Source organism: Otolemur garnettii, unplaced genomic scaffold, assembly GCF_000181295.1.
Source record: "Otolemur garnettii isolate 467f Iridium unplaced genomic scaffold, OtoGar3 scaffold00008, whole genome shotgun sequence".
NCBI classification, from domain to species: domain Eukaryota; kingdom Metazoa; phylum Chordata; class Mammalia; order Primates; family Galagidae; genus Otolemur; species Otolemur garnettii.
Genome location: NW_003852403.1, coordinates 38,852,130 through 38,865,951, shown reverse-complemented (window position 1 = coordinate 38,865,951; position 13,822 = coordinate 38,852,130). Strand labels below are relative to the sequence as shown.

The window sequence follows — 13,822 nt, the reverse complement described above, 5'->3', positions numbered from 1 at the left end:
CCTGTCTTCCCTGTTTTTATGACATCATCCCCTATCTCCCTGGTCCTGGAACATCAAAGAGAGGTGACTTCAATTTTATTAGCATCTAAAGCCTCCTCAGTGCCAGACCTCATCTTTAGCACCTTTATATCTAATTCTCGAATTAATACTAATATGAAGGTTTTGTGTTCCCCACTTAAAGCATAAAGAGAACTGAGGTGAGAGAGGTAAAGTGATTTGAAGCTTATAAGTGGCAGAGCTGGGATTCCAGGCTCAGGCATTGTCTCATCCTTCCCCCGACCCCACCCCACCCACCACTGACTGATTAATGGCCCAGTGAAGTCAGCTTCCGTCTGTGCCTATCGGCTCTGCCCAGTATCTGTTGCAAACCTAGGACAGCCTCTCCCAGGACAGTTTGCCCTTTGAAGAATGTGTGTTTGAACTCTATGGGTCTACTTATGCACGAATTTTCTACCACCTCTGGCACTCCTGAGACCTAAGACCAACACACTCTCTCTCTCTTCCTCTCCTCCTTAGCCTATTCTACGAGAAAAGGATAAGGACAAAGACTATTATGATGATCCACTTCCACTCAGTGACTGGTAAATATACTTTGTTTTCTTTGCGATTTTCTTAATCGTGCTTTAAGAATACAGTACATAATACATATAATGTAACATATAAAATATGTGATAACCCACTGTTTTATGTTTTCAGTAAGGCTTCTAGCCAACGGTGGGCTATGAATAGTTAAGTTTCCTGGAGAATGATGTGTTTCACGCAGATTTTCAATTACACAAAGTGTTGGTGCCTCCAGCCCCCACATTGTCCGAGGGTCAACTGTGTTCCCTAGAGCATATTCCTGGAATATAAGACTTTCAAAGGGTCAAGAGGTTTACATGTGCCCAAAATGGAAGATACATTTAGAAAAAGTGAGTTAAAGAAATGAATCACAGTTTTTAACTATTCAAGTCTTTTTTTTTATTTTTCTGTTCTGTTTTTTTCTTCTTTTTTTTTTTTACACTGGGTCTCACTCTATTGCCTGGGTTAGAGTACAGTGGTATAATCATAGCTCACTGCAACCTCTAACAATCTAGGCTCAAGCAATTCTCCTGCCTCAGCCTCCTAAGTAACTGGTACTATAGACACCTACCATCATGTCAGCTAATTTTTCCATTTTTTGTAGAGACAGGGTCTCCCTCCTCCCCAGACTGGTCTAGAACTCCTACTCTCAAGGAAACCTCCCTCCTTGGCCTCCCAAACTGCTAGGATTACAGGTATGAGTCACCACACCCCATCTTGAAGACTTCCTTATCCTTAAGTAAATTGAGACTCTTCAAAAGAGAATTAAATATACAGTTTCCCACTCTTGATAATAGGACCCTTTTATCATTGAGCTTTCCACTAAATGAATATTCCATGGAACACAACTCAGGGAAATGCTGGTTCAGCCATTTGCTGTGAGGAACCCATTCCAAGTAAAAACAGTGAGGGTATACATTTAAGCTCTGGGGTCTTTTTCCTTTTGAATGAGCTTCAAGTGATCACCGACTTCCTCCAAAAGATGGAGCATCTACTGGGGGGGTCCATAAAGAAAAGTTGTGTGCTAAACCGCTTGACTGGGCAGACAGCCTAGTGGGGAGGCCCGCCTTCCAGAGGTCCCATCAACGAATCCACACTAACAAATGGTCTCTAGCTTGTCCTCGTATTGAGACAGATGGTTTAATGTGTCCCCAAAGATGGGATTCTTTCTGCCTGCCTATGTCTTGCTATCCGGTCTCTCTAGAACTAGGTGAGGTCTAAATAATTAAGCTAATGAATAAAATAAATATCATCTGCATATATTTCAAAGCTCTGTATCTTCTATAGAAATCATATTCTATGGGAAGAAAAGTGGAACAACTGTAAGTAATTCCAGAGATTTTTCTATGCCAAGGTGCTTTGTGAATAGCCAAGCAGGGATAGAACATGCAGTTTCCCAAATTTATTTGAGCACCAAACTCTTTTCTTCCAGGACAACTATTCCACAGGATACAAGTTTAGAAAATACTTGTCTAAGGTGTATCTTTGAAGTAAATAAGGTCTTTTTCTTTTCTTTCTCTCTCTCTCTCTCCCTCTTTTAAGCAAGGAGACCAAAGCTTACACATACAAATGAGAGCTGAAACCTAGGGAAACTAGAGGCTCTTGCCAGTCTTCTTTCAAAGGGCTTTTGAAACTCCTTTCAGTTATTATCCCCTGGAATCAGGGCACAGTCTCCTGAATACCCTCTTTAATGGCAAAGGTCGACACTTTGAGAGGGGATTGATTTGGGGAACAAAACTATGCAAAGTCAAGCCTAGTGATTCATGTTCAGGAGGAAGTAAACAGGAGTGGTTAAAAGCAAGGACTGGGTTTAAACCCGGGTGTTCTGCTACATAATAGGGGTGTGACACTGACCCCCATCATCTGACTTCTCTTGCGCTCACTGCAAGATAAAGATAATTGCACCCAACTCAAAAGGTTATTGTGACAATGAAATTAATAAAGAGAGAGAGATCTAAAAGCACTTAGCACCAGGCAATAAAAAAATGACCGAAGATCCCAACAAAAGCTTGCCTGGTTTTATTGCATGTCTCGTAAACTGGTAGTGAGGAGAATTCTCAAAGAAGGGTCCAAAAATGGTTAGACGTGGAGCAGAGGTGAGAAGAATCTATGGTGGCTCTCCACAAAAAATTCTCTGTAAGTCAGGAGTTATTGGTTACATTCTAGTCTGTATTTTTGTAAAGACTCATTGCTTCTTAAACACACTTTACACAGGGAAACACTTGCCTTACTATGTAAACGGGTCCAATAATTCCTTTCCAATCTTTGCTCAATAGAGGAATACTAAAATAATGTTTTATCATCAACCACCATGGGGGGAAGGGCCTGGGTAGGTCCCTTTGGACCTGTTTGGAAAACTGGTAATTACATTATGATTTTAATAATAACCTTATAACAAATAATTCCTTATTATGGAGTTCTTTCAATTAGCAATCTAATTTACTGGTTTATTAGACTTGATTCTATGATTTTTGTTCATCTCTTTAACAAGGCCATTTCCTCTATTATATTACAGTAGCTCTGCTCATAGAATAGAATACAATACAATAGAATTTTAAGACAGGAAGGAACCTTACATGTAATTGGACGTGAGAGTCATATAATGCCAACTTGTTTGGTTTTTTCCTATTTAAAATTCTGCTTCAAGATTCTACCTTTTCCTGAAAATTAAGAAAATATGGCCCCATGTCCATATACCACATTCCCTTCAGTAATAATCAGTTGGAGCAGAGGACTTTTAGATAAGACATATTTTCTCTGTTTTACCCTAATCACCACCACTCCCTATTGTGTCATACCCAACTGCTTCTTTCATTTATCTTATCATTCCAAGTCCCATTAACAGTTGAGCTGAGAACCATAATTTAACCTACCTCTGGTACTTTATGCAAAAAAAGCTGAGGCCCAGTGATATTTGTGACCTACCCAAGGTTATACAGCCCATTAGTAGCCAAATGGAATTTCAAACCCCCATCTTCTGACTTCTAATTCAGACCACTTTCCATCTTACCATAGAACCGCTCATCTGAAGACTAGCAAAGTTAATTATATTAAACGAAAATCAGACGTGTTTTATAAAACATGGTGCCAGTTATTACACTCAGTAAGAACTGCGAAGTCTACAATTTTTTTTATATAAAACAAATAATTCATGTTTCCTGTGAGAAATATTTGAAGGAAAGATTTCTTAGCAGGTTCTGACAGAGACCTGTGTATAGAACCACTCAATTTTGAAACTGGGATTACTGGCAAATCCAGATTACACACTCAGACACTAATCTGATGTGATGGTAGTTCACTTTAAAGTGGTTTTCAGATACTCTAAGAAAAGCTAATGTTTATTGAATTACAGGAAGCATATGATAAGCATCTTTTCCTGCATTGTTTTAGTTAATCCTTCCTGTAATCCTGTGCAAGAGGTACCATGGTTATTTCCCACAAGTATTATGGTTATCCCCACTCCGTTGCTTACTGAGGCCAGCTTAATCAATCCTTAATCAAGGGATTTGAACCCAAGTTTATCTGACCACAAAGTCTGTGTTCTCTGCCACATTGCCAGCTCCTCAGGGTCAACCATTCTGATATCACAACTGATGTTATAAAGCTCCTGAAAACATTTTGTAGCCCATGTCAGCCACAAGATCAACAACAGACAAGGATCAACAACGGCCCCAGCCAACTGAATATCATTTTGTATTTTTTTTTTTTTTAGAGACAGAGTCTCACTTTGTCACCCTTGGTAGAGTGCCCTGACATCACAGCTCACAGCAACCTCCAGCTCTTGGGCTTAGGCAATTCTCTTGCCTCAGCCTCCTGAGTAGCTGGGACTTTAGGCACCTGCCACAATGCCCAGATATTTTTTTTGTTGCAGTTTGGCCGGGGCTGGGTTAGAGCCTGCCACCCTCAGTATGGGGCTGGTGCCCTCCTCACTGAACCACAGGCACTGCCCTGAATATCATTTTGACCCAAATGGTAGGTAGGCTTACGAAGACTACCTTACGATATATCCAAATACAGACAAAATGTAATTTACCTTTTCAGGAATCACTGCCAGCTAGGTGCTGTCTTATAAAGGTGGAGAATGACACTCACCTTTGTGTCCTGATAAAACCTGACATTGTCCCTGGTGCTCAGTGGACCTCCACAGTATGTTTGCTAAACAGGAGGCTCTGTTTTCATGCTGTTACTGCTTGTAACTATACAATAAGTAAACATTAGCTAAGTATTTAAATAAGTCAAAAAAGAAAATTATCTTTGTGTTAATGAATTTTTTTTCCACCCTAAAAATGCTTAATGAATATTTCCCTTTGGATGTCCTGTCAGACTGAAGAAAGGGGAACTTCCTTTCATGGGGTGGGATGAAAGAGATTCATCGGTGGGCCTAAGGAAGGCTTAGCCACTTTGCCTTTGAAATTCCGCTTACACTGGCAATCTCTGTAGAAGGAGTTTGAAGTCATCACTTTGTGAGCAAATATCTCTTTGCATTTTTTTGGTTCAGTTCACTTTCCAGACCTCCAGGCCATCAGCCCAGGTGCAATCAGGTAGAGTGGGCTGAACATAAGAAAGGGTGTGAACATGACCAGGAATACCTACTGGTAGTAAGATCAGGAGTCCTCAGCACAAAATCTATCGAGATACGAGTTGGCCGCAACTAGTATAGGCAGCAGCGTCAGGGTTACGGCCCCTAGGCTATTCCCTAGGTCCTCCATGAGAGACACGAGGCAGATACAAGCACAAATAGCTCTGTAGATGGCAGACAGTGGCAGAGCCATCAGTAGAGGCTATAGATCTGAGAAGGCAGAGGTCACAGAAGGAGATACGTCAGCCTGGTAGGACAGAGCATCTTTGGGTGCGTGTTTGTGTGTGCCTGTAGGGTCTGTGCACGTTGGGACGGATAACCCTGCACAAAAGGAAAGAGCTGAATGATATTAACACCAGCTCGGGTGTTCAGACCTTCTCCATTTCCAGGGAGTCATGAGAGCACAGGGCAGGCAAGATGAGAGAGCTGTGTCTCAGGAAGGCAAGGCTAATGGAGATGGGGGGGGTGCTGAAAGCAGAGAGGTGCAGATGCTCCCGCAGCAGCCTGCGGAACAGTGAAGGAAACGCAGCCTCAATGAAGGGGAATGGGGCCTGCGAGAGGAGGAGGCAGTTCTCATGCTGAGAGGCGAGGTGTGCAGTTGGAAGAGGCGAGGTGTGCAGTGAGAGAGAAGAGGCAGGTAACTCCTGGGTTTCGTGCCTGAATGACTCAGAGTATGAAATAGGCTTTCCGAGAAAATAGTTATTGTACCACGTTAGTGTGTGCAGTTTCAAGAATTAATTCATTAAGAAGTTTAAAAATCTGTGGATCATGGGGGCAAACTGTAGACGAAACAGTCCAGATGGCTGAAATGTTTACTTTTTGGTTCACTGCAGGTGTATCACAAACCAAAACATGCTCATCTATAACTGCTAGTAATTCCCCTAAAATCTCTCTTAGCTGATAGGCCTCGCTTATAATAGAAGGGGACTAAAAAAAGATAGCAATTGCTTTGAGAGGTCATGGATATTTTTTTCCTGGACAAATAATACTTTGAAGGGCTAAATGATAAAGCCTTTGTAAGGCTGGAGTTACTTCTCTTGTTCATGTTCTTTGCTCTTCCATTTGTCTTTAGTTTTTGATTTTTTTTTCCTAGAGATGGAGTGTTACTTTGTCACCCCTTGGTAGAGTGAGTCACAGCTCACAGCAACCTCCAGCTCTTGGGCTTAGGTGATTCTCTTGCCTCAGCCTCCTGAGTAGCTGGGACTATAGGTGCCTGCCATAACGCCTGGCATTTTTTTGTTGCAGTTTGGCCAGGACTGGGTTTGAACCTGCCACCCTCGGTATATGAGGCTGGTGCCCTACTCACTGAGCCATAAGCACTGCCCAGTTTTTGATTTTTTATGGACTATGTACTTATGTGTTGATTGTGGCTTAATTTGAAAAATAATGCTGTCTCTTCCCCATACCAGAAAGATCGATTCTGTATTTCAATTAAGACCAAACGTCTCTGGAATAAGAAATGTTTTCCCATCACATTGAATTCTTATATATAGTTTTTGTTGTTTTGTTTTTTGGAGCTTGATCCTAAAACTGACCCTGGAAGTCACTCCCTTCAAATAGAACTCTCTAAAGAGCTGTAGGAGTTTAGTTCATTAAAATATGTTATAAATAAATGGCAACACTCTATCCTTTTAAATTTCAATTTTTTACGTCCGGTCCCAGTGTGATTTTGTGACCCTGGGGATTTCAGTCTGTAGCTGAGAAGGAACAGGGCTATAATGTGTGAAAACATTTCTCTAAATTGCATTCACTGAAAGTACACTCTTTTCCCCACTCCTAAAACCAAACTAGAATGCATAATCAGTCTCATTGGTTCTGTTTCAAAACTGGCCCAGTGGAAAACATGAATGAATGAAATTGCATTTGCTTGGAAAAAGTTTTTGCTGCTGTAGTTAAAACCATAAATGAGATTTTAAAAAATGTCTCGTACAACTAATCGGATGGGTTTGCATTGGATCATTTTCTTCTTTCTCTCCTTGCCACAGAGTGTGGGTTTTTGTTTTCCTTGTTCTCCAACACAAACTGCCAGCCACGGCCTACCAGGATCTTTTCCCAAACACTGCGTGTAACTTGAGGTACCACATCTGTTTTCCTCAGTACCCCAGACTGGCTTTTCAAAAAGTATTTCTCATCATGGTGTCCACAGAAGATCTGAAAAAGCATTTGGGGATTTGGGGCCATAACAAAATTATTAGATTGTTAGGGTGGATGATGGGAATGGGACATTTCTTTTCCTTTTCCCACAGTGGAGCAAGAAACCAGCAGCCTGCCTACATAAATCGAGCAGAATTGATTCTGAAGTTTCTCTCTTCACGGTATAGGATGGGTCTGTTTGGTAATCCACTATCACAAATGGGGCTAGAATTCATCACAAACCACAAGCAATGGCTGGGCGATCTAGGCCTGATCTGATGGCTCAGTGCGGCCCTCTTTTTCCTTCCCGTTCCAATGTGGGGTTGGGAGCTTATATGGGGTTTTCAGGGCACTGGACTGACCTAGGCCACAGAAGAGCCCTTCCTGACTGTGACCCATGTGTTCTCACAATTGTTACGATTACAACACAATTCATGTTCAGAGTCTTAGCATTTATTTCCTCCTCAGTGCACATGAGCTTATTAGACTTTTCCTGAGGACACAGGGAAGCAGGGAACATTGGGCGGAAGGACGGAGAGAGGAGTCTTCAGGAGCACGGTCATGGAGATTTGACACAAACTTTGACCTCTGACAATTTTGCATAAGATCAGAGCCAGCACAAAGCTACATATCGAGGTTAGCCGATCTGAGTTTACTCAGGACAAACTGGGCAAGAATTACTTGCCCTTTTGTTATTTCTGAAACCTGAACTGCTTTTAGAAATAAAGGCTGGAATGTTCCATAGGCACTCGGAGCATGGGACACGGGCATGGCACACACACTCGGTCTGGCTATTTAAAACCCAGTCCCTTGGCTTCTCTCTGTGATTCTAAATACGTGTAATCACATTACCCTGCAGCAGCCGGTAACTATTTCTATAACAATGTCCAGCATCTGTGCTTGCCATGACTGGGTCCACCCAACAAAAACAAAGGGATGATGTGGCGACTGACTAGGTGGACCTCTCCAGGCGTTCTGCACCACACTGATGTCCAGCTAGTGTCAGAATACGAGTGGTTGTGTCAACTGAACTTCTCTAATTTTAGGGACTGATCTATTTAACTATCCTGGAAGGGAGGAGGAAGTTAGCATGTTAGGAGGATGCTTTTTTTTTTAAGAGACAGAGTCTCAGTTTGTCACTCTCCATAGAATGCTGTGGCTTCACAGCTCACAGCAACCTCTAGCTCCTGGGTTTAGGCAATTCTCTTGCCTCAGCCTCCTGAGTAGCTGGGACTACAGGCGCCCGTCACAATGCCCGGCTAAGAGGATGCTTTTTAAACGAGCACTTATTTACTTGACAAATGAGCAGCATAAGCACAATTTCTCACTTTCTCAGACATAGCAAATTCTTATCCTTTGGCAGGTTCCCAGCATTAGAGACTTTGCCCCTTTCTGTGCTAAAGAATCCCTCTTTCTTGGCTTGTTTGATGTGCTAACACTTCCTCTACTTGCACTACCAGCCGTCAGTCAAACACATGAACCCCTTAGGAATAACCTCGCCGGATGGTAATTACCTGAAGACTGTCAGCCAGTGGAAGGACAACAGACAAGATCCTTACATAATGTCAAAGCACTTGATCAAGTTTGTGAATTCCATGAAATAGTCAAACCAGTTTAGAGATTTCATATAGACAAAATAATAAATTGAATGACTTATAGCTTTTTAGCTTAAATGTGAAATTTTTATACTTTACCATTTATAAAAAGGGTAAGCATTTGCCATACCCATCCCAAGTGTTTTATCTACTTAAATCTTAATTAGTTTCTGATAACAGCCCTTGGAAGTATGTGTTGTCACTCCCATTTTACAGATAAGGAGACTGAGGCTCAGTGAGATTTAGCAATTTGCAAAAGGCTGCATGTCTAAGTTCTCTGAGTGGTGGGGTAAGATTTAAGCACTGATCTCTCCAATTTCAATTCCACCCTCTCTGCCTATATCTATATATAAACACAAATGGCCAAATGGCCAAGTAAGGCAAGAAACAAGAAACAAAAAAATAAACAAAAATCTTTGGTCCTAAGTCATATAGTTAAGACAGCCCAAACTCAGATGATCCATAATTAACTAATTCTCCCTGGAACCATCCAGCTACAACCCAAGTCTGTTGCCTGACACCTGAGCGCTGGGGTACCTCTTAACCCCCACACGATACTACTCAAAGAACCAGAACTCCAATTGCCAGGCATTACACATCAGAACGAATTATGCATGTTATATTATGCCTGTGAAGAGATCTTATTTCTTAGTCAAATATTATTTTTTAAAAGTACTTTCAGGCATAGACTGAATATGTGATTCCCTTGTGGCCAACTCAAAACACAGAGCAAAGACTAATCCTTTACACTATCCTATATTAATATTTTCTTTTCCCCCTTGTCAGGGGACTAGTTATAAATTAGATGAGATTAAAAAAACAATCTCTCAAGAATTGATATGTTAAGGAATTACCTAGAAAGAACCGAGAGGTTTTTTTCCCCCCACATGGTAAATCACACAGTGTAGCAGCCTGCCCCAGATCCCCGGGAGACAACATCTTGAGCGCATATGTTATGCTGGGTTCTGTATTGACTAATTCAAAAACTCCAGGGCAAAATAACCGAAGTTCCCAAGTCAAAAATGAAAGTAAAATAGTGGAATGGAATTGGGATCATTGTTGCAACACTCCAACAACTTCAGAAATAGCCATTAAAGTAGACAGCATTCCAGGTTAGCCAATTTACCATTGCCAGAATCTACCTGCATGGTGTGAAGTCGCAAACAAACCCATCTACCTCTCTCTCATTTCCTGGATATTCTTTCTTTTCAGAAATACCATTACATTTGACAAAATTAATATTGAGATCATTTTACTAGAGGGCTTATCCAAATTTATGCCATATTAAAAATAGTCATGATATAAATATTTCTCACAAGAGCTGCAGCGATGGTGTGAATAAAAAACTCCCCTCTGAGATTTCAGTAAAACCAGATCTCACAAAGGATCTGAAAGAAAACAAAAAAACAAAAACCAAACAAACAGACACACACAAAGAGACACACACAGAGAGAACAAACCTTATGTTAATCCGGTTTAGCATAACAGTCACTATTCTGACACTATTTTATGAAGTACATACTGTTCCTTCCCAGATGAAGTAAGGGAGATGAATCGGCTACAGGTTTCTCATAATAATGTTCAGGGCTGGGGGTTATCTAAGCATGTTCAGTAGCAGCTAATAAAACCCCCAATTTTAAATGCAGCAAAATGTTAGCACTGTCAAATGGCCAAGCATGCAAGAGGAATCTCTCTCTCTCTCCATGCCCTTCTATGAATACATACAAAGCCCCAAATACACCGGCTGGAATTTTTAAATCGTAAATTAGATATCAAAATGCTTACGGGCCTTACAATGAGATAACATCAGGAGGAACGGTGCGTGGAATGGATCTGGCATTCTCACATAAAGCATTATCTTTGGTACAAGTACACACAGCAGGGCATTTTGGCTTCGCTGGCTTCTTCCCCTCAGTCAGCAAAAGCGCAGATAAGAGACATAGGCAATAAGCAATTCTTTTCAGGGGAATGCAGGCATTTCCCATCCTTTTGCTTCTTTCTGATTCCATGCAGTCGAAAAAATATCCCCAACCATGAACAGGGCTTCTGGAATTCAGCTGGTGATTGTCTTGCTCTAAGAACAGGTCACATAGGAGTCCACCCTTTTCCTCTGCCTCTGTATCTCTGCTTTTCAAAACAGGGACCTGCAGCTGATTCGTGCGTGAGCTTCTCCTCGCTCCAGCAGTGCACTGCTCGGGGGAAGAGACCTGTGAGGTGCTGTGAGATGGGAGGGATCCAACTGCTGGAGGAGAGTGCCGACTTGCATCACCACGAAAACACTGAGCACAGCTCAGCCTTCGAAGGCAAAGAGAAGTGATGTAACAGAAAATAAACAGCTTTCTGCTTTCACCGGGAGGCCCTTTAATTGTTACCAAAAATAGGACGGCATTATGTCTTATTAGTTAGTGAGTGGGTGGGCGGGTGGGTGGGAGCAGTCATCTTGCATAGGATGCCGGCAATCTCAGAAACCTCTGGGAATTTGCTGTTTGTGTAGCAAACAACCTAGTAAGAAAAACTCGCTTTGGAGCCAGCCCTGGCTGGGAAAATGAAGTTAAATGAAACTCTCTCCGCAGCATTCGGCTAAGACCTTGCTGTTTCTTGCTGAGTCCACCTGGCTGATGCCACCCTTCAAAGACAAATGAGAACGCATGGAGAATGTGACTTTCAGGGGATAAATGTGAGTAAATACTTTTTCTGACACTTATTAACCGTTATGAATTATTGATATTCATACCCCCACCTTCCCCTTTAATCCATTGTCTCCATCCGTGGTGGGGGGGAGGGAGACAGGAGCACGGCCCCTCTGTGTATAATCCACCCTCCCTCCTCACTTCTTCTCCCCTCCCTTCTCTGGCAGTAGCACCAGAAGCTTGGAAGGAGCTCCCTGCCGGCAGGAGGCAGCCAATTCTGGCTTCCCAGGGCTCTGCAAAAGGCCTGGCTCAGCCTAGGGGCTAAGAGATGGTAGGGGAAACTGCCCAAATGAGAACTGGAGACCTGGCTTTGAGATCCTAGTTCTGCCGTGAACTAGCTGACTTTACAGAGAGGGGAATGGCTGAATCCACTCGCCTGTCTGTAAAATGGGGATGACAGCATATGACATTCTGTGGTTATAAGGAAAACCAAATGAAAATGATGGGCTGTTACTGGTGTACTTGATGTGATAAATACAGGATGGGCCCTTGGAAAAGGGAATTCATTTAAAGAAGTAAAAATGAAGACACACTAGCAGTGAGGTGGAGTGGTCTAGTCCAAGAGGGGAAGACCGTTAGGATTAAGGAGAGGAGGAAAACAGACCCCTGGTCCTCTCATCATCCTCCAAGAGGGCACAGACAGCCTGGGGTGTCCCTCCATGCTCCTTTCTCCTCCAGCTTTGTAGACCGAAATATTGAAAGGACAGTTTGAGCAATGCATGATTAGGACGTATAACTGCATCCTGCACTGGAGCTGGATGTATCCCCACTGTGCCGTTATCTCCTTAATCACTTGTTGGACTCTCTGTGAGCTCTGTGTGGTTGGGGGGCCTGCAGTGGTGGTCATGCACATTCTCAGATCCAATTACTAGCTGTTTAACCAAGAAGACTGCAAACTCCATGAAGGTAGAGAAACTGCTGTGGACCTGGGCAGCTCTGTATGCACTGTGAGTAACCAGCACGCTGGTGTGAGCAATGGCAGAGTGGACAGTCCATTCGTGCTAATCACATGCTTGTCTAAATCAACTTCAAATTACATCCCAGAGTCCTTTTTTTTTTTTTGAGGCATAGCCTCAAGCTGTCACCCTGGGTACAGTGCCGTGGTATCACAGCTCACAACAATCTCCAACTCATGGGCTCAAGCGAGTCTCCTGCCTCAGCCTCCCAAGTAGCTGGGACCATAGGCACCCGCCACAACACCCGGCTATTTTTTGGTTGCAGCCGCCATTGTTATTTGGTGGGCCCAGGCTGGATTCGAACCCGCCACCTTAGGTGTATGTGGCTGGCACCTTAGCCACTTGAGCCACAGGAGCTGAGCCTACACCCCAGAATTCTAACAAAGGGATCTGACCTAGTCAAGAAGTCAGGGGACAGTTTCCTGAAGAAGTAGTGACCAGGCTGAGTTCTGAGATTAGGAGGAATGAAAGAGGGGGTTGGTGAGAGCATTCCACAGGCGAAGGACAGCAACAGGATATCTCGGCAGAGGCAGGCAGAAGAGTGATATCATCTGGATCGTGCTTCAAAAAAAAAAAACACACCGTACATTATTATCACTAAGTCAGTTTTTGAGGGCTGATAAATACTGTATTTTTTTTTCTTTTTGAGACAGAGTTTCATTGTGTTGCACTCAGTAGAGCACTGTGGCGTCACAGCTCACAGCAACCTCAGACTCTTAGGCTTAAGCAATTCTCTTGCCTCAGCTTCCCAACTATCTGGGACTACAGGCACTCACCACAATGCCCAGCTATTTTTGTTGTAGTTGTTATTGTTGTTTAGCTGGCCTGGGCTGGGTTTGAATCTGCCAGCCCCTGTGTATGTGGCTGGTGCCCTAACCACTGAAGTACAATGGGTGCCAAGCCTGTATGTTTTGTTTTGTTTTGTTTTGTTTTACAAGGAGGAAAGAAAAACTCTCTCAGTCCAAAAAAAGTAAAGATTTTAGAACGTATTCTACTAATGCTTCACTGTCAAGGACTCTGTAGAGGAGGGAGTATCCAATAGCAGTTTTAGAAACCATGACCTATGGGCCAGCTTCACTTTAAACAGTAAAAGTGTCTCTTAAAAGTTGGCTGCAAGTCAGATTTCTGTAAATTGAATCCTACTTCAAGTGCACAGTGGAAACCTGCTCCACAAAATAATTATGTGGTAAAAAGTTTTATGGAGGATCATTTTTATTCAAAGTCACCCCTTAAATTATCTGACCTGTAAATGATGCATTTTGTAACTACAAAACAAAAATCCTGAGAACTTCCAGGGAACTCAGAGCT

At 42.6% G+C, this 13,822-nt stretch overlaps 1 protein-coding gene across 1 annotated transcript in view; it reads right to left on the bottom strand.

The window, feature by feature from the left end:
• Window positions 1-11,171, bottom strand: part of LOC100946576 (leucine-rich glioma-inactivated protein 1) — a 41,363-nt gene extending 30,192 nt beyond the window's left edge. Inside the window, exons 1-2 of the mRNA XM_012801446.2 lie at window positions 10,663-11,171; window positions 10,185-10,256 (exon numbers count right to left, since the gene is read on the bottom strand). Of these exons, the coding sequence (XP_012656900.1) occupies window positions 10,185-10,256; window positions 10,663-10,877 (287 nt within the window). The 5' untranslated portion in view covers window positions 10,878-11,171. The remainder of the gene's footprint in view (window positions 1-10,184; window positions 10,257-10,662) is intronic.
• Window positions 11,172-13,822: the final 2,651 nt, after the last annotated feature.